Source organism: Caretta caretta, chromosome 26 (assembly GCF_965140235.1).
Source record: "Caretta caretta isolate rCarCar2 chromosome 26, rCarCar1.hap1, whole genome shotgun sequence".
Lineage (NCBI taxonomy): Eukaryota > Metazoa > Chordata > Testudines > Cheloniidae > Caretta > Caretta caretta.
In genome coordinates, this window is record NC_134231.1 from 16484191 (window position 1) to 16505569 (window position 21379).

At 47.8% G+C, this 21379-nt stretch overlaps 1 protein-coding gene across 3 annotated transcripts; it reads right to left on the reverse strand.

The window, feature by feature from the left end:
- Positions 1–1075: 1075 nt before the first annotated feature.
- LOC125626342 (interleukin-1 beta) lies at positions 1076–20964 on the reverse strand. Of its 3 annotated transcripts, none has more exons than XM_075123439.1 (8): positions 20506–20964; positions 9529–9622; positions 8777–8845; positions 8434–8482; positions 7541–7751; positions 6333–6503; positions 5525–5670; positions 1076–2531 (listed from the first exon to the last, which is right to left on the reverse strand). In XM_075123439.1, the coding sequence occupies exons 3-8, from the start codon at positions 8821–8823 to the stop codon at positions 2436–2438; spliced, it is 720 nt and encodes a 239-aa protein (XP_074979540.1). In that variant the 5' UTR covers positions 8824–8845; positions 9529–9622; positions 20506–20964; the 3' UTR covers positions 1076–2435. The 3 variants fall into 3 exon arrangements, with proteins under 3 accessions (XP_074979540.1, XP_048685122.1, XP_074979539.1); XM_048829165.2 differs by lacking the exon at positions 1076–2531 and adding an exon at positions 3435–4820; XM_075123438.1 differs by lacking the exons at positions 1076–2531; positions 20506–20964 and adding exons at positions 3435–4820; positions 19875–20104.
- Positions 20965–21379: the final 415 nt, after the last annotated feature.

Genomic DNA, 21379 nt, shown 5'->3' on the forward strand with positions numbered 1-21379 from the left:
TGGGAGTGTAATCTTTTAGATGGCTGCCCTGGAATTGAGGTGATGCGGGGATGGGGGAGTGCCCCATCTAGTTGCCAGCAACGGAACATAATGCTGGCAGCGGAGCCAGTCTGAAGTGGCAGGGGAGAGGGTGTGAGATGGAGGGGAAATGAATGGACCCAGTTCTGCTTCTAGCAGGGAAAAGGTCAGGTTTGAGAACATTGTGATGTTACACACCATATTCTTTATGGAAATATGCTTATGATATGGATATGACATAACTGAGATGTACTGCTCATGTAAGGTATCATTGGAAAGGTTATGATTTACTGAATGTGATTATCCAATTTGTATGCATATATCATTTCTGTATCTGAAGTTAGGAATATTGACTTTGTATCTGTATTTCAAATGGGTTACTTTGGGTGTCACCCCCAACTAGCCCTTCAGGTACAACAATGAGAAAGCCAGACAGTGCTTAATAGCCCATTAGTAAAGACAATGGTCTGTAAAAGAGCTCAGTCTTCAGCCTATGAGCAATGGCTGCCACAGCCCTGCAGAGACATGGGTCCGAGTCACCTGGTACTGGACACCCCTCCTTTCCTTTTGGAATGCCAGTGTTTTTCCACTGGAAGAGAAAGGGTTCCTGCCTTACACAAGAGCTATATAGGGCAGGGGAGTGACATCATGGTTCTCCTCTGCCTCCCCACCCAAAGAGACAGTGAAAAACACCTGGAAGGAAGCACTGAACTGTGGGGAGAAGGGTTGAACCCAAGCTGGAAGAGCCTCTAGCTTGTGAGTAATAATACCTGAGGTCTCAAGCTGCGGACCAGTGCAGCTGCCCTTCAAGACTTTCTGTAATCTGCCTGTAATAATATCTAAGGGTGAGAAATCGCTATTTGTAACCAATTTCTGTAGTGAAACAAGCTTAGTTTGCATGTTTTGTTTTATTTGCTTAGTAATCTGCTTCGTTCTGTTTGCTCTCTCTTTAACCACTTCAAATTCACTGTTTGTAGTTAATAAATTTATTTCTTGTTTATAATATAACCCCTGTTATATTATATATACTGTTATATATATATTATATATACTGTTTGTGCAAGTCATAATTGGGGGGTGGGGTGGGGGGAAGAGACTGTGCATACCTTCCTCCACATTGAGGAAGGAGTCGGATTTCACAATATACCTTTGGGTCTTCACTCCAAGGGAGGTGGACACCAGAGTGCTGGGGCGAGTCCCTTAAGAGGAGTCTTCCCAGAGCTGATCTCCATGTGCCTGTGTGTGCGCTGGAGGAGGCTTAATAGCCTGGCTCAGCAAGCCAGGTAAAAAGGTGCCCAGGCGGGCAGAACAGGCGGGCTCAGTGGTATCCCAGCAGATCAGATGGCATCTTAAAGGGAGGCAACCCGCCACAAACCTGCTTATCACTCGGGCTATTCATGCAATGTCCTTCCCACAGTTCATCAGTGGGGACCAAACCGGAGACAAGCAATGCCAAAAGCACGAGCTTTTAGCATTTGTGACAAAGTTCCTCCTCTGTCTTGGTGGGTCCTGCGCTTATTGGCGGATTTGCTCGCCTCAGAGATTCACAGCCGCCCTCAGTTTGGCCACTTTTGTTAGTTCACTCAGCTAACCTCATCGCTGGCCAGCATGGGGAAAGGGAGGAGAACAATCCCCGCAGTCTCTGCTGACCCACCTAGTGGGTCAGGGGATAGGCCAGGGACCTTCCCCTTTGGTGGGACCCACAGTCCAGGTCACCTCCTCTTGTCTCAAATAGGGAGTTGAGGGGAACCCGCCCTCTACTCCAGGTTCCAGCCCAGGGCCCTGTGGATTGCAACTGTCTACAGTGTCTCTTGTATCAGCTGCGTGACAGCTACAACTCCCTGGGCTACTTCCCCATGGCCTCCTCCCAACACCTTCTTTATCCTCACCGCAGGATCTTCCGCCTGAAGCCTGATCACGCTTGTACTCCTCAGTCCTCCAGCAGCATGCCTCCTCACTCCCTGCTCCTTGCACACCCTCCCCTAACTGATGGGAGGTCCTTTCTAAACCAGGTGTCCTGATTAGTCTGCCTGCCATAACTGATTCTAGTATGATCTTAATTGGCTCCAGATGTCGTAATTAGCTCGCCTGTCTTAATTGGTTCTAGCAGGTTCTTGATTGCTCTAGTGCGGCCCCTGCTCCGGTCACTCAGGGAACAGGAAACTATTCATCCAGTGGCCAGTGTATTTGCCTTGGACCAGACTCCTGCACCCCGCTGCTCTGGGTCTGTCACATACTGGAACTAAAGGAGTAGCTTCATTAGCTCCCAGTAGTAGTAGGCTATTATTTTCTTTACGTACCAGTCACTCCGCAGTGACATAGGGCGCTTAGCCAGTGCCTGACACGCAGGTATCCCCTTTTGGTTAGTGAATCGTTCAGGAACCGATGCTGATTTCTACAAATTGATCTGAGATGCATCAGTATAGTTTGGACAGATGATTTTCAGCTCTTGAGAGTGGTTGTTTATCCAAATCACATCGAATTGTTTCGACACCCTGGTTGGATGACGGAACCTTTTAAAACAGAAAAGTAACAAATAGCCAATAATGAATTTTTCAGTAGGGATTTTTGGCTGTGGAATCCATCAGTGCTAAAATTCCCCCAAATTCATCTTCCAGGAGCATTTTGACAACTGTCCAAACACTCGCAATGAGCAAACGCTAGAACCCCATGAAATGTGGCAAATCCTTCATTCGGCATATTGGGCTGTATTAGTAGGGGCATTGCCAGCAGATCGAGGGAAGTGACCGTTCCCCTCTATTCGACACTGGTGAGGCTACACCTGGAGTATTGCATCCAGTTTTGGTCCCCCCACTACAGAAGGGATGTGGACAAATTGGAGAGAGTCCAGCGAAGGGCAACAAAAATGATTAGAGGTCTGGAACACATGACTTATGAGGAGAGGCTGCGGGAACTGGAGTTATTTAGTCTGCAGAAGAGAAGAGTGAGGGGGGATTTGATAGCTGCTTTCAACTACCTGAAAGGGGGTTCCAAAGAGGATGGAGTTCAGCTGTTCTTAGTGGTGGCAGATGACAGAACAAGGAGCAATGGTCTCAAGTTGCATCAGGGGAGGTCTAGGTTGGATATTAGGAAACTCTATTTCACTAGGAGGGTGGTGAAACACTGGAATGCGTTACCTAGGGAGGGGGTGGAATCTCCTTCCTTAGAGGTTTTTAAGGTCAGGCTTGACAAAGCCCTGGCTGGGATGATTTAGTTGGGGATTGGTCCTGCTTTGAGCAGGGGGTTGGACTAGATGACCTCCTGAGTTCCCTTCCAACCCTGATAGTCTATGTTTCTATGATTCTATGAAAATAGCTGGGAAACAGGATTTTCTTTGACTTCCGGTCCGACCCAATTTGTTGACTGCCATGCACACAGGCAACAAAAGTTACAAGCAGAACAATGTGATCACCAATACAGATTTGTTTATTAAAAATCAGGCCAGCAATATTAAATTGGTCAATAAATAAATTCCAAAAATACCCTCATTTATAATTAACATGTTAACAGAAGTTACCAACAGTGAAATAGTTAGAGCAATTTAATTTTGAATTAAAACAACACAATAGCATGTTTACAGAAAAAAAAATCACGCTGCACGATGATGGCCATTCCTCCGTCTCTAATATTTATATTATTTAATGTATGTGTATATTAGTCTCACAGCAAAATGACTGACCAAGTATTATTCTTTTCTGAACTACAATCAGTTACTTACATAGTAAAAAACATCCTGATTGGTTAATAATTTAGATTGGTTAATAATTAAATCCCACAGTGTTTTAATATCATAAGCTGAAAAGACACAATAAAAAGCCACATGTGGCTTGCAAGCCTTAGTCTTGCTACTTTAAACTCATGGGCAAAGGTCTGGTTTCCATAGGGCACAGGGGACAAATTCCTAATGCAGCTGGGTCCTGCTGAGTAATTGAGTAACTTTACCCAAGTCTCTAAGGCCAGGCTCCGCAAAGGTATTTAGGCACTGAACTGCCAGTGGGAGTTAGGAGCCTACATATCTTTGTGGAGCTGGGCCTGAGAGTTTGCAGAATCAGGGCCTGATGGTGTGATATGAACAATAATAATTAATGAGGCCCTCCAGGTACAACACAGATAATTTACATGAAATTAATATACAATGATCCTGCAACGCAAATCTGCATGGTTGGGCTGATACAGCTTATGAGAAAGGAGAGGTTAAAGTGGGTCTGGGGGAGATCCACAAGCCAGGGGCCGATCCACAAGCCAGGGGCCATCGGCCTTAGCTTGGTCACCGAAGCTGTGGAAGGTGGGAGAGAAGAGACAACCACTAAGATAAGCCTCTAATAAAGAGGGCTCTAATATAGAGCTCTCACGCCAGTAAGAGGTTAATTCTAGATGCTGGAGCTGGATCAGACCCACTGGCCCATGCTCTAGGATAGGGCAGGGCACAAAGCAAACAGAAAGACACAATACATACATGTTAGAGATGTGTTACAGTCACGTTCTGAGCCATGAGCCAGGGCTCACTCAGAAATACAACCATTCCCCCATGTACTTAGTACATACAAAGATTCTGCTGAAACCAGTAACTGCCGGTTTGGGATGTGCGCTCAGTGCTTGGACTGGGTGAGGAAGTAGTTGGTGATGAACACTTCCCCAAGCCGGTTGGTGATGCCAACGGGCTGGTTGTTCTGGGGAGAGGTGCAGATGTACCAGCCGCGGTGGGCGGCTGACTCGAACTGGGCCGTGCTCTCGTTTTCTACCTTGTAGAAGATGAAGCGCTCCAGCTCGGCTCCGTCAACATCCTTCAGGATATCGGCCTCCTGTGGCACAAAGGGCAGCCCGGTTAGAAAGAGAGGCCAGAGGAGAGAGCTATGCCAGGCCTCTCTTTCTAACCGGGTCTATCAGGAAGAGCTCTCTTGGTTCCCACTCCATTGTGCTACCCATTGCCCTACACTGCTGCTTAGATTGCCTGGGGAGGAGGACTGGGCAGGGAGCTCTGGGGTTTGCATCCACAGAAATCCAGTGCTGCTGGAGGCTGGGAATATCCCCCAAGCAGCCTGGAATTATACTAGTTCTCACCCAGGGGGAAGGGAGAAGTGGAAGTGATGGGTTCAGGTACTGGGTGATCCCACAACATGTGGGGGCCTGATCAGAGCCAGGGTGAGTCCCAGTCCGATCTGCTAGCAGGAGTAGAGTAGCCCATTAGCCCTGCAGGAGCTGGAATCGAGCCTGGCTCATGCATCATCCACAGAACGATTTACTAAACTCTGGCTTTGCAAGCTTTATCGCTGGGGCTGGCGCATGAGGCAGACGGATCCCCACTCAGCTTGCAGGGCCCAGCGGTGGTTTATAGGGCTGGCAACTTTGCTGGGGCCTTGGCGTGACAAAGAGAGAACGCCCATGGAGACCACAAACCCTCCTCCGAGCAGAAACCCACTTTACTTCCTGAGTGGGCGGCTCTTGGTTTCTCAGAAAGCGAGTGGCAAAGCAGATGCCAGAGCCTGGAACACCCCCGCCCCCTTACCTCCAGTTGCAGCACCGGCTGCTGGCCATTTTGCACACAGGACAGGTAGAGACTTCTCCCCTTGATGCCCAGAGCGACCGGAAACCTCATGGAGCTCTGGTTGCTTGTGCCGCTTTTCGGTCTATAGAGAGCCATGTTTAACTTCACTGCAAGATGGGGAAATACAGAATCAGCAACGGCACAAAGAACGGCTGTCTGCATTCTGCGGGGAGAGATGCAGCCAGCGCCGGGAGCTAACTAGGGGAGCCACTCCACAGGCTGCCTTGCCATGTGTTCACAATGTCCTGGGCCAAAGCCATTCAGTGTGTACGCCCCCAGGGTTCCCCCGGTGTCTCACTGGGGGCTTGGAACATACGAAAGCTCAGATTCTCCAGTCCAGCGGCCCCAGGTGGAAATCAGGGACCTGAGTACAGGATTCAGACCAGCTGCTTTGGCAGATGTGAGGAGCAAGGAGTTCAACACAGAGGAAGGGCCCTCTCTTGGGATTGCCTGGGGGACCACCCTGGCCTTTAATAAGAGATTGGCATGGCCTGGCTATCTCTGTGATTGGCCTGGATGTTCTCAGGGCCAGTTGAGATTGGAAACCAGAGCTGTTAAAACTGATCCAGCCTGGAAACTTCATCAGATCAGGTTTCTCAGAGGGTTTCTGGTATCACCCAGATTAGAAATAATGTAGCCCAAAAACAGAGGAGCAGAGTGCATGGGAGAATGCCAGGGATTCGGGTCCTTCATTGGGGGAAAGTCAAAGGTTAGGCTAGCATTTTGGGTGAAGGTTTGGGCTGATGCTCGGGTATTGTCCAGACCTTACCTTGGTGTCTGATGCTGGGGCCTTGCAAATGCATCGCCACCAGCTGGGCGGGAGCCTCCAGCTTGAAGCACTTCTGGTCAGTGTCCCGAATTTCGTAAGAGATGGATCTGAAGTAGCGGTAGATGGAATCCACCGTGTGGGTGACATTGTGACTCTCGAACGAGATGGTCTCTGAAAACAAGAATGCGAACAAGGGTTAATATCTATTCACATTCTCTGAGCCCATGCTCGCCTCTCCTGCACGTGGTCCCCAGAGTGACTCAGAGTGCAAGGAACTGATCGGTGTGTTTGTGATTTAATCAACATTGCCAAGATGGGTGTCATAGGCCCCGTACAGCTAACAGCTAATGGGGATTCCCCCTTTTCCTTAGTGGCAGGGCCTGTGCTGTGGGGTCAGGGGTTGGAGTCCTGCCTTTGTTCTCACTGCGGAGTTCCTGGCAGCTGTGAATTTGCGGCAACACTCAGTTAAAGTATTTAGAGCCTGGTAGCTGCTGGGGACTGAAGAGCTGCCTGTGACCCACAGTGATGGGTGCCTTTCCCTGACTGGAGCAAAGGGTCATATTGGCCACCCCTTCCCTATCCAAGGGACTTGACCTCTCACCCTTCCAGGAACCAGTCTCATACACCCGGTGCTCCTGCTGGGATGCAGGGGGAATGAACTGGTAACAATCAGACTCTGCCGTTCTCAACCATCGATCTCAAAACACTTGATAATCACCTCCATTGCATTGGTGGCGAAACTTAAGGCTGAGTGAGGGGAATGCACTTGGACAGGTCCCATGGTTCGGGCACTAGCCTAGACCTTAGCAGACCTGGGTTCAGTTCCCTGCTCTGCCATTGACTTCCTGTGTGACCATGGGCATGTCACTTTGTCCATCGTGCCTCAGTTTCCCCAAGTGTAGAATGTGGAGAATAGCCCAGCCCCACAGGGGTGCTGTGGGATAAAGGCATTAAAGATTGTGAGATGTTCAGGCCCAGGGCCTCAAAGCTATGAGGCACCTAACTCGCATTGATTTCAATACCTTTGAGGATCTGAGCCTTAGACAATCTGGTGTCATGTAAATGCCTTTGGTAGCTCTCTAGCTCGAGACTTGCCCCCCGACGCACAGAGCTGGCATTAGTGGGGCTCCAAAGCCCCTTGTGTGTCCCCCCTCAGCCCCAACCCTTGGATGGGGTCACTTAGCTCCAGGGATCCCCTGGGGCCGTACCGAAGACAGTATCGAAGATGCCCGTCAAATCATCGTCCGTGAATGGTCTTGCTTTCAATGCCTTCTTCATCTTCTCTGTGGCGATCACCAGCACCACGGATCTGCGGAAGACCTTGGGAGAGGTCTGCTCTGTGAACTGCAACTGGATGCCCAGGCTGCAGGCTGAGCAGCTCTGGGACAGGGAGCAGGGGCTCGAGCCTTGGTTGGAGCTCTGTGGGCAAGGAAAGCCCTGTGAAACAAGCTGCTGCCCCACCCTCCCGTAAGAGCTGCTTTAGCCTCAGCAGCCGCCAAGGCCGAGCCAGGTTCTTCCCCCTCCATGAGGCGGGCCAGCGGTAGGAATCTCCTCTCAGATCCACCCCAGGGCTCCTGTCAGTGCCTGTTCTGTGCTGAGAGCACCCATGGGTGAAACATGACTCCACTGATGCCAATGTGCCAGTGTGAGCCGCGAATCCCCTGCCCCTACTTCCCCCCAGCAGGTGACAGGAGAAGCGTCTGCCCGTGTCCCTCAAGGTGTCTTCTAGATTGATGGATCCAGGGAGACTGGAGCAAACCATCCCCCAGCAATCCTGGCCACTTGCCACCTGCCTAGCCAGCACCACCACTGATTGCAAGCCAGCCTCCTTCGCTTTCCCCTGGAGGGTGGGGGCTGAATGGTGAGGGGACGCTAACAGCAGGTAGTGAATGCCAGCTGCTGCTGGACATGCTTTTGCTATAGCCCTGCTCTCTGCATTCACTCAGTCATGCAGTTTCACTGGGCCAGACATTCCATGGCCCCTAGGCCCAAGGAGGACACTATCCCACTATCACGTGGGAGCTAACTGGGGCCTGACCCCTCTTTCACCAGGGTATAAAATCCCCAGGAAGGGCTGTTGGACTGAGACACCGATCCTTACCTTCCCCAAGTAGCGGTGGTCGACTTCGTAGAACTGTTCATCGTTCACACTGTAAGCGAGGGACAAACAAACAAAGCCAGTTATTCCCCAAAGAAGAGATTCTACAGCAGTTACAGATTCAGGACGAGTGGCGAAGGCATTTACACTTATCGTAAGCTAAGGAGACTTAACTCGACAAAGATTTGCGGGCATTGCTATGCTGGTTTGGGCTGAAGCTGGCCTTAAGCAGTACCTAGGCCTCGTGCTGTTTCTTTGCATTGGGGTGAATTTCACGGTGAAACTCCAGCAAGAATCCCCAGCTCTGAGACCCTAGAACATGGGGAGTCAGTAAATCCAGGGTTACCTGCAGAACTCCATCAACTCCTCCTGTACATCAGGAACGGCTGCCATAGCTGCTTCTCGCTTATGAAACCTAAGAGGGGAAAAAAACAAAGATGTTTCACCCTTGCACCCTGTGCACCTACAGCCAGCCATGGAGAAAGAGAGACTGTCTCCTAACATACAGGCCACTGAAATCAGTCAGGCGTGTGTCCCCTTATGCCACCGCTGAATCTGTCCTTGTCGCAATAAAGACAGGGAACTGGTGACAGAACACCCGGAAACAGGAATACCGGCAAGACTTTAAATGAAGATAACGTGCTTATTTGCTGTAATAATAGGGTGAATTGATATGCTTGCTCTTTTGATACTATGGTGAGAAGAGAAATAAATCTGTATCTAGGTGAGAACGTATTGTGAAAGCAAGCAAGCCAGCTGGATCGCCCTCTAGATCAATTGATCAATCAAGGATTGATAGATATTGCATGCCAGCTAGTCTTTAAAAACAAATATTTGTCAGAGATGCTGAGTGCTTGCAGCTCCCAATGATTTCAGCTCAGCACCTCTGAGAATCAAGCTGTACCTGAGTTCAAAGCCCCAAATATGGTTTGCACCATCTATTACAAAGTTCTTCTAAAACAGCATGCCATGTATTTCTATATGCCTCCACTGCAGGCGAGGCTGCCTCGTAAATCAGCAATGTCTGCTGATCAGGAACTCCCAACCCCAAGTGCCAGCTTGATATTGCCAGCTGCAAATGAGCTCTGAGCACAATACCTGTGTGATGCGTGCCGCTGGCCCTTCCTACTTCCTGGAGGACTGATCTCTGTCTCTCTCTTTGAGTGTCTCAGTGTTGACTGGTTCCTTGTAGCTGATGGAGGAGCATGATATAGAGGGCAGAAGAGGAAGAAGGTGTGGTTTAGCTGGGAACTTCCCCAGAGATATGGGGACATAAAGATATTCTTGTAAATTTCACAAGTGGGTGAAGTACGCGAAAAAAGGAAACTTGGTGATCAATACTGAGAAACTAACTCGGCCTGAGAAGGAAACACCCCCCCCCCCCCCAAAAGGAGCATGCAAATGAAGGATGAAAACTGTCCCCACTGCACTTCAATTCCACGAGGTGTATGCCCCACATATGTCCCACTTCAGCCCTTTGGACAGATGTGGGACATAGACCTTATGCTGTCTCTCTACCAGGGGGCGAATTCTGCCCCAAGAAATTTCACTGTGGCCCAGGCAAGCCCTCAGGTTTCCTCCCAGTCCAAACCAGGAACATGATGAGGACGCCATCTCACTTCAGTCGTGGCAAGCTCCTTGAGTCCCTTTCCTGCTAATGTTTCTATTCCCAGAGAAGACGCACTGGCTCCTGTCTCTTCAGTCCGCCAGCATACCCGCCTACTGGTCACATAGGCTTGCTCTGAATGATCTGCTAGCTGAATCTCTCTGTAATCACTGCAGAAGATGCGGCTCTGCCTAGGACAAGATGTTTAACCCTGTTTGCCAGGAGGCCGGTGGAGCCTACCCACCTTACTACACTGCCAGAGCATGATTGTTAACAAGATTCACTGCTACAAGTGTGAGGTCCAGTCCTGGGTGCAGCTGAGCGCTGGCAGTTTTCATTAACTCCAGGAAGAACTGTGTGTATGGCTAGAGGAAGCTTTTTTTGGCAAAAAATAAATTAACCAAAAAATGCACTTTTTGGGACATCAATTCAGGTTGAGTTTGGGGAACAGTTTCACAGAAAAAACTGAGAACAAACATTTTGGAAATGTCAAAACTTTTCATTTAGACAAAACAACCTGAGATGAACAATTGTGAAATGACATTTTTGAAACTTGTTTGGAGTGTTGCGCTTGCTGGGTTGGTCCCAGGATATGAGAGACACAAGGTGGCTGAAGCCATAACTTCTGCTGCTGAAAGTGACAAGGTCTGAGTTTACAGAGAGCTCTTCTTCAGGTCTGGGAATGGCACCTAGAACGTCACAGCTAATACAAAGGTGGAACAGTTAAGGAGTTAACACACGTTGCAAGAGAACATTCAAGGTGAAGTGGGCAATCAATACCTCCAAAGTCATAGGAAAAAGAAGAGTTCCTGGGTTACAGATTGTTGAAATGACCCATAAATCTAGAGTCTTTATTCACTCCATGATTTTTGGAGCCTAGCAGACTTAGGAATGGAACTTCCCTGGATCATCTTTTGAAGGTGTTGTGCAGTTTGAAACTAAGTGTCAAATCAAAAATGACATTTTTAAATGGAAAAATGTCAAAAATATTTTTAGGATTTGAAATGTGTTTCAAAATGCTGATCCGAACAAACAGTCACCCAAACCAAATTTCTCCAGTTTTTTGACTTGGCGAGAAACCCCCCACAAATTCAGACCCGGTTATAAACAAACCAAATTTTCTTTTTCGGATTTGTCTGTTCAGACACCAAACTGAAAAAACAACTATTCGTTCAGCTCAAATTGCGAGTAGTCGGCTCCATTCAGGATCAGGCCCAGTCTCTGCTAAGTCTAGTGTGCTGAAATGCTTGGGAGGTGGGAGAAGGACATTACCGTGAAGAAAATTTAAGGCAAGGAAATGGGTGCAGAATAACTAATACTAATTAACATCTCGCCCCTCCCCCAGCCCCTCCTGGACTCTTATATAGACAAATTTTCATCAGTAGCTTTTGGGTATGTCTATGCTGCAATTAGACACCCCAGCTTTCCCCAGGCCAGCTGACTTGGGCTCACATGGTGCAGGCTAAAGGGCTGTTTAATTGCAGTGTAGAAGTCTGGGCTCGGCCTGGAGCCCAGGTTCTAGGACCCTGTGACCCTTGCTCCTTTCTGCCCCCCCGCCCTCCACCCCAGCCCCAAAACTGGAGACACTCCGCCCCCCACCACCAGGGCCACAGTGTGGAGTGAGAGCTCCCAGAGCCCTGAGGCCGTGGCAGGGAACGAAAGCTCCTGCAGTCCTGGGGCCACAGCCACGCTGGGGCTTCCCTCACCCCGCCTGCCTGCCCAGCACTTCTGTCGGGTACGAGGGTCAGGGTGCTGGGGCTTCCCCTGCCCACTCTGTGTCTTCTGCCAGGGCTCCAGGCTTCCTCCACCCTGCGGTGGGTTTCTGCTTGGGTAATTATTTTTCTGGGGGCCCCCAAAAGGGTCCCAGCTGAGGGGAGGGGGAACTGGCTGGAATAGAGGGCAAGGAGGGCATGGGCTGGCAAAGAGCTGACCAGAGTGGAGTGTGGGGGGTGGCTGGGTATACGGCTCAGCCTACGGAAACAAGGAAGCAAGGACCCTGTAGGTTTCAGAGTAACAGCCGTGTTAGTCTGCATTCGCAAAAAGAAGAGGAGGACTTGTGGCACCTTAGAGACCAACCAATTTATTTGAGCATGAGCTTTCGTGAGCTACAGCTCACTTCATCAGATGTTTACCGTGGAAACTGCAGCAGACTTTATATACACACAGAGAATATGAAACAATACCTCCTCCCACCCCACTGTCCTGCTGGTAACAGCTTATCTGTAAGCTGATGCCTCTCATCTCTTTAGGAAGCAGCAGGGTGTGCCAGAGATGTTCCTCTGGCAGCAGCAGCAAACAGAAACTCTGGGGCTGACGTTAGTGGAAATCTGGCATTTCCAGGTTTCTGATTATCTCCAAAATCAATAGGGCTCTTCCTACTGCTCCCTCAAACATTCCCTGGCATTTGGGAATGGATTGGATGTGGGTTTCAGAAGTTAGCAAGCCACGGACAGAGAAACAAACAGAGAAATGCCAGCTAGCGAGACATCAGTCCCAGTGTAAATGAAAAGAACCCTGGAGACTGGGACTAGTTCTGGTGGCTGCACTTCAGAAAAGATGTTGACAAATTGCAAAAGACTGAAATACCCAAAACACAGGGCCTGGTAATAATGTGGGGCTTTAACTACCCAGACACCTGTTGGGAAAGTTATATGGCAAAACACAACATTTCCAATATGTTCTTGGAACGTATCAGGGACAACTTTTTGTTCCAGACAGTAGAGGATGTAACCAGGGGGACAGACATGATAGAGTTGATTCTGTCTAATAGGGAGGAATTGGCAGGGAATCTGAAGGTGAAAGGCAGTCTGGGTGACAGCAATGATGAAATGATAGACTTAATGATCCTAAGGAAAGGAAGGAGTCAGAGCAGCAGAATAAGGATAACGGACTTCAAAAAAGCAGACTGATAAACTCAGAGGACTGTTAGGTAAAATCCTATGGGAAGAAAATCTAAAGGAAAAAGGAGTTCAGGAGACCTGGCAGTTCCTCAAAGAGACAATATTAATGGCACAACTGCAAACTCTCCCGATGCAAAGGAAAGCTAGGAAGAACAGTAAAACAAAATGAGTTACACCTGATCAGGAACATTAAAAGCAATAAGAAGAGTTTATTAACGTACATACCCTGACGGGTTCAGTCACAGAGATCCCCTGGGGACTGTCACCTGATGTGTTGAAAATACCTCAGCCTGTTTTCCCTGCCAGCCTGGGACTTCCAGAACCCTGTCTTGTTGAGCCAGACACGCTAGCCTGGTACAACACAGACCCACGGTCTGGACTACGCCCCCAAAGCTGCAGGCTTTAAGTGAAAACTGCTCAGCAGGTTACCTGTCTCCAGCACCCAGACACCCAGCTCCCAATGGGATCCAAACCCCAGATAAATCCATTTTACTCTGTATAAAGCTTATACAGGGTAAATTCATAAATTGTCCACCCTCTATAACACTGATAGAGAGATATGCATAGCTGTTTGCTCCCCCAGGGATTAATCACTTACTCTGGGTATTAATTAATAAACAAAAGTGATTTTTGTTAATTATAAAAAGTAGGATTTAAGTGGTTTCAAGTAATAACAGACAGAACAAAGTAAGTCATAAAGCAAAATAAAAGAAAACACGCAAGTCTAAGTCTAATACATTAAGAAACTGTTTACAGGTAATATCTCACTCTCAGAGATGTTCCAATAAGCTTCTTTCACAGACTAGACTCCTTCCTAGCCTGGGCACAATCCTTTCCCCTGGTACAGTCCTTGTTAGTTCCAGCAGACATCTTAGGTGGTAAACAGGGGCTTTCTCATGACTGGCCACCCTCTTTGTCCAGCTCCACACGCTTTTATAGCTTTGGCACAAGGTAGGAATCTTTGTGGGTCCTAACCCCTCCTTCTAAATGGAAAAGTACCAGATTTAAGATGGATTCCAGTATCAGGTGACATGGTCACATGTCCTGTGAGACCCCAGCCTCCATTCTTCCTAGGCTGGCCCGCACATGCACAAGAAGGTTTGCAAGTAAACAGAACCATTGGCAGGTCATTGATTCTGAAGCACCCGTAATGGCTTCCACTTAATATGTTTACATCAGTGATACAAGTTTATGTCTTATTCTCCTAACTCCAGACCTAGAAATAACACACACAAACAAATGGGATGAGCACACTCAGTAGATTATAAACTTTGTAATGATACCTTACAAGAGACCTTTTGCATAAAGCATATTCTAGTTACATCATATTCAGATTCATAAGCATATTTTCATAAAGCATATAATAGAATCATAGAATATCAGGGTTGGAAGGGACCTCAGGAGGTCATCTAGTCCAACCCCCTACTCAAAGCAGGACCAATCCCCAGCTAAATCATCCCAGCCAGGGCTTTGTCAAGCCTGACCTTAAAAACTTCAAAGGGAGGAGATTCCACCACCTCCCTAGGCAACGCATTGCAGTGCTTCACCACCCTTCTAGTGAAAAAGTTTTTCTAATATCCAACCTAAACCTCCCCCACTGCAACTTGAGACCAGTACTCCTTGTTCTGTCATCTGCTACCACTGAGAACAGTCTAGATCCATCCTCTTTGGAACCCCCTTTCAGGTAGTTGAAAGCAGCTATCAAATCCCCCCTCATTCTTCTCGTCTGCAGACTAAACAATCCCAGTTCCCTCAGCCTCTCCTCATAAGTCATGTGTTCCAGTCCCCTAATCATTTTTGTTGCCCTCCACTGGATGTTTTCCAATTTTTCCACACCCTTCTTGTAGTGTGGGGCCCAAAACTGGACACAGTACTCCAGATGAGGCCACACCAATGTCGAAGAGAGGGGAACGATCACGTCCCTCAATCTGCTGGCAATGCCCCTACTTATACAGCCCAAAATGCCATTGGCCTTCTTGGCAACAAGGGCACACTGTTGACTCATATCCAGCTTCTTGTCCACTGTAACCCCTAGGTCCTTTTCTGCAGAACTGCTGCCTAGCCACTCGGTCCCTAGCCTGTAGCGGTGCATTGGATTCTTCCATCCTAAGTGCAGGACTCTGCACTTGTCCTTGTTGAACCTCATCAGATTTCTTTTGGCCCAATCCTCTAATTTGTCTAGGGCCCTCTGTATCCTAACCCTACCCTCCAGCGTATCTACCACTCCTCCCAGTTTAGTGTCATCTGCAAACTTGCTGAGGGCGCAATCCACACCATCCTCTAGATCATTTATGAAGATATTGAACAACACCGGCCCCAGGACCGACCCTTGGGGCACTCCACTTGATACCGGCTTCCAACTAGACATGGAGCCATTGATCACTACCCGTTGAGCCTGACAATCTAGCCAACTTTCTATCCACCTAATAGTCCATTCATCCAGCCCATACTTCTTTAACTTGCTGGCAAGAATACTGTGGGAGACCATGTCAAAAGCTTTGCTAAAGTCAAGGAATAACACGTCCACTGCTTTCCCCTCATCCACAGAGCCAGTTATCTCGTCATAGAAGGCAATTAGATTAGTCAGGCATGACTTGCCCTTGGTGAATCCATGCTGGCTGTTCCTGATCACTTTCCTCTCCTCTAAGTGCTTCAGAATTGATTCCTTGAGGACCTCCTCCATGATTTTTCCGGGGACTTAGGTGAGGTTGACCGGCCTGTAGTTCCCCAGATCCTCCTTCTTCCCTTTTTTAAAGATGGCCTCATAATAGGGTTATGAGGAATAGTCAGCATGAATTTGTTGAGAACAATCATGCAAAACCAACTTAATTTCCTTCTAGCCTTTTTCCAGTCATCCAGGATTTCCCCCGATCACCATGAGTTTTCAAAGATAATGGCCAATGGCTCTGCAATCACATCCGCCAACTCCTTTAGCACTCTCCAATGCAACGCATCCGGCCACATGGACTTGTGCTCGTCCAGCTTTTCTAAATAGTCCCGAACCACTTCTCTCTCCTCAGAGGCCTGGTCACCTCCTGCCCAGGCTGTGCTGCCCAGTGCAGTAGTCTGGGAGCTGACTTTGGAGTGCAACATCACACATACATTACAAGCAAGAGAAAGATGAAGGAAACCGTAGGTCCGCTACTTAGTGGGGACGGAGAGCTAATAACAGATGACATCAAGAAAGCTAAGGTGTGTAATGCCTATTTTGCTTCAGTCTTCACTAAAACGGTTAATGGTGACCAGATACTCAACACAATAAAAATTGAGAACCGGGAGGAAGGAACATGGGCCAAAGTAGGGAAAGAACAGGTTTAAGAATATTTAGATAAGTTAGATGTATTCAACTCAACAGGGCCTGGTGAAATTCAACCTAGGATACTTAAGGAAATAGCTGAAGCAATTTTGAAGCTATTAGCAATTTTCTTTGAGAACTGCTGGAGGACAGGAGAGGTCCTGGAAAACTGGAGAAGGACAAACATAGTACCTATCTTTAAGAAGGGGAACAAGGAGTACCTGGGGAATTATAGACCAGTCAGTCTAATTTCAGTACCTGGAAAGTTACTGGAGCAAATTATTAAAACAAACAATTTGTAAGCACCTGAAGGAGAATAGGGTTATGAGGAATAGTCAGCATGAATTTGTTGAGAACAATCATGCAAAACCAACTTAATTTCCTTCTGTGACAGGGTTAGTGACCTAGTGGATGGGGGACGTAGTAGATATGATACAGCTTGATTTTAGAATGACTTTTGACACAGTTCCGCATGACATTCTCATAAGCAACCTAGGGAAATGTGGTCCAGATGAATTTACTGTAAGGTGGGTGAACAACTGGTTGAAAGACCATACTCAAAGAGTGGATATCAATGGTTTGCTGCCAAATTGGGAGGGTGTATCTAATGGGGTCTCACAGGGGTCAATCCTGGGTCCGGTACTATTCAATATTTTCATTAATGACTTGGATAATTGAGTGGAGAGTAGGCTTATAAAATTTGCAGACACCAAGCTAGGAAGGGTTGCAATCACTTTGGAAGACAGGGATAGAACTCAAAAGGACCTTGACAAATTGGAGAATTGGTCTGAAATCAACAAGGTGAAATTCAATAAAGACAGTGCAAAGTACTTCAGTGAGGAAGGAAAAAAACCACATGTACAACTACAAACTGGGGAATAACTGGCTAGGTGGTCACACGGCTGGAAAGGATCTGGGGGGTTATGATGGACCACAAACTGCACAGGAGTCATCAGTGTGATGCAGCTGCACAAAAGGCTAATATGATACCAGGGTGTGTTAACAGGAGTGTGGCATGTAAAACACAAGAGGTCATTGTCCCGCTCTGCTCGGCACTGGTGAGGCCCCAGCTGGAGCGCGGCTTCCAGTTATGGGCACCACCATTTAGGAAGAATGTGCAGAAATGGGAAAGAGTCCAGAGGAGAGGAATCACTCTGTGAAACTCTGGAGCCATGTTATGTCAGACTCGAGGAGCACAACTCTAGGAATTAAAATATTGATGACATTATGGCATCATTTGCGTGCAGAGACTCCAAGCCACAGCCTCTTCCTTGAGCTTTGGGGTTAAAACGCTGGCCTGTGATACCAGAGCTCTTACTTCCGTTCTTGGGTTTACCCCATATGCTCTGTTTGACATGGGGCCAGGCCTCCCCTCCAGGACCCACAGCTGGGACTGGAGCTTCAGAACAGCTCGGCTCCCACTTTGGTCTTTCACATGTGCAGCATTCAGAGCTCTGTTGGGAAGCCCTGGCCATTTATTCTGGTGCTCTAAGGGGAGCTGAGCTCTTAATTGCCCAGTATCTCGGCTCCCCACCTTCCTCCCACCCTCAGTCTGGCTTGTCTTTTTAGACTGTAAGCTTGCTGTCACACTTATGTTCTGATGATGTCTCTGCAGCACCTGGCACAAAGGGGGGGTGGCTCATCTCCGTTAGAACTTCTGTGTGCTCCTGTAATACAAACCACATGGCTAACCACAGATGCTCATCTATCATGAATCAGCCCCCCCAAATTCAGCAGATGGTCTTAAACAAATCATGCAATCTGACAAGTAATTAAATCTGGGTTTTGTTTATATTTGAGCCAGTAGTGAATCATAATGTCCAGCGTTTTCTGTAACCACATGGGTTATAAAATTACATTGTTGTTTTAAAAGAAAGCTGACTGGTCTGGAAATGAAATACATGATGAAATCAATGCCGTACAAATGATACTAAGGAAAACTAGTAGCCTGGAGGCTTTGTCTGCACTGGACGATTTTATTCCCCCTTCCCTCGCAATGGTTAAGTGCTAGTGTGCTGGTGGAAGCACAGGTGGAAGTACTAGAGTAGACCAGGTGCAGATATTTTGGTGCCTACCCTCCCAGCACAGAGAAGGCACTAGTGATTTCAGTGGGAGCTGCATCTCTGTACACCCCGGGCTCTCTGACCCAGTTCTACAAAGGCTGGGGAAAGTCAGCTCTGTGCAATGAGGAAGAAACTTTGCTGGCTGCATGCAATGAATCAGTGATTTCCCCACCCAGTTTGGCTCGCTACCCATCCCCTTCTCTTTGCTGAACTGAAATGGCCCATTGTGCAAAGCTGGCAAACCGGGTTGTGATTGCACAGCTCTTCTGGAATAACTAATTGATAATAGCTAGGCTGGTAGATGCAGCAGGGAGCCGGGAGCACTGGCCACGGCGCAAGACCTGAGGCCTGAACCAAAGTCAGCAAAAGCCAGGCTATGAGCAGAAGGCAGATGTTGTCATGAAGCAGACGTTTGCCTACAAGTTCATTGTCCAGCAGAGGAACTTGGGAAGAACACAGGCCCACCTAAGAAGTATGAGGTATTCATGGAAACACCTTCCAGAAGGCTAGGACAGGTACACCCCAACAGAGAGGCATGGCATAAACCCATTCCTTGGAGAGGTACAGGACCACACCGCCCCCGCCCCCGCCCCCACCCCAGACAAGGACAGGAGGACAGAATTTTGCATGGAGATGTTTTGTTCGAACCAGCACGTACAAAGTGAAGGGCTGGTAACTAACCATATCAGGAACATGATATGTAACTTGTTTGTATCAACGTATAAAACAGAAATTATAGTGGGGCACCTTTGTCCAGCCGAGGGGTCAGCAGAAAGTTCCACCGCTGACTGAGCAGGTACCATTTTCATGGACATACATGTGGTAGCATACCCATGACCACAGAGCCAGGGTGCTAGGACCGTGCCTCATCGACAACTAACCTGGCCGAGCACCTTCGCCACCGAACCACGTCTGTGGTCTTTCTGGGTAGGACACTCAAGGTCTGCTGGGCCAGCTACCTACACAGAGCTGGGACGGCATATGGAGAGAACACACACATGCCCGCCGGCTGACAACAGTAGAATTCAGCTAGTCGGGAATGATTCTAACTTGACTTATCTGAGGAATAAAAGTGATTTTATTCCAGAAAGAAGTATCTGTGGGGGAACTATTTCTGAAGAGCTATTGCAGAGTATACCAATCTATTTCCCCATGTAGTCAAGGCCAGAATTTGTCTGGCTTCAGCTTCCATAGAATCATAGAATATCAGTGTTGGAAGGGTTGTCAGGAGGTCATCTAGTCTAACCCCCTGCTCAAAGCAGGACCAATCCCCAACTAAATCAATTCCATCTATTCCATCTTGTTCTGCCTTTTTTTGGCTACAGTAAACAGCCTTCTGCTATCAGAAATCTTTCCTCGTGTAGACACTTACAGACTGTGATCAGGTCACCACCGAACCTTCTGAGGGGGCAAAGATAATAACAGCAAACGTGGAAATAGCAGAAGTGCTAAATGACTTTTTTGTTTCAGTTTTCACCAAAAAGGTTAGTAGCGGTCAGATGTCTACTATAACGAACACCAGTGAAAATGAGGTAGATCTGGGGCTAAAACCGGGAAAGACCAAGTTAAAGATTACTTACAAATTAGATGTCTTCAAGTTGGCAAGTCCTGATGAAATACCTCCTAAAATATTCAAGCAGCTGCCTGAGGAGATATCTGAGCTATTAGCAATTATCTTCGAAAAGACATGGAAGACGGGAGAGATTCCAGAGGACTGGAAGAGGGCAAATATAGTGCCCATCTATAAAAAGGGAAATAAGGACAACCCGGGGAATTACAGACCAGTCAGCTTAACTTCTGTACCCGGAAAGATAATGGAGCAAATAATTAAGCAATCAACTTGCAAGCACCTAGAAGATAATAAGATGATAAGTAACAGTCAGCATGGATTTGTCATGAACAGACCATGTCAAACCAACCTAATAGCTTTCTTTGACAGGGTAACAAGCCTTGTGGATATGGGGGAAGTGATAGACGTGGTATATCTTGTCTTTAGCATGGCATTTCATACTGTCTCGCATGACCTTCTCATAAGCTAACTAGGGAAATACAACTTAGATCAATGGTTCTCAAACTTTTTGAACTGGCGACTCCTTTCAGACAGTAAGCCTCTGAGTATGACCCCCCCCATTAAAAATTAAAAACTCATTTTTAATATGTAACACTATTTAAATGACAATTTTATAACCCTGTTGTTTAAAATGAATTTACCTTTTCTCACCGCTTTTAAATTAAGACTGTCACGGAGTCCCCGGGCGATGCTCTGGGACTGCTCCCTATGAAGCCAGGCAGGACTCTGGTGAAGTCTCCTCTCTGTGAGAAGGCTGTCTTCAGGGCAAGAAGCTCACACAACTTCCACCTTCCTGGGTCTGAACTTGGAGCATTCAGCATCCTCTGCCCCTCCGTGCGCTTCCCACAGCAAGTCTGCCCAGGCGGGGTCCTGGGGAAGCCAGAGGGTCCTACCCCCCAGCTCCGCAGTCAGACATGACTCTTAGCCAGCCAGTAAAACAGAGGTTTATTAGATGACAGGAACATGATCTAAAACAGAGCTTGTAGGTACAGAGAACAGGACCCCTCCGCCGGGTCCATTTTGGGGGGCAGTGAGCCAGACAACCACGTCTGCATTTCACTCCACATCCCCAGCCAGCCCTCAACTCACTCACTCTCCAGCCCCTCCTCCTCTGGGCTTTGTCCCTTTTCCGGGCCAGGAGGTCACCTGATTCCTTTGTTCTCCCACCCTTTAGCTCTCACCTTGCAGGGGGGAAGGGCCCAGGCCATCAGTTGCCAGGAGACAGAGTGTCGGCCATTTATGTATACTGGCCCTTTGCTCTGCAACAATCACACCCCCTTATCCCACCCCCTAGAGACTTAAGAAATGCATAAGGGAAACTGAGGCACCCCTACAGTATTCAGAGGAAACATTAAGAATAGTCCCACTTCGTCACATTGGCTAAAACACATTTTTATTGAATTATTGTTATAAGCAGAAAAGTTATTTTTTAAAAAGTAGTTACTGTTTAATACTGGGGGGTGGGGCATGAAGAAACTTTATTAATAGCACTTTTCACAGAAGACTTACTAGTGC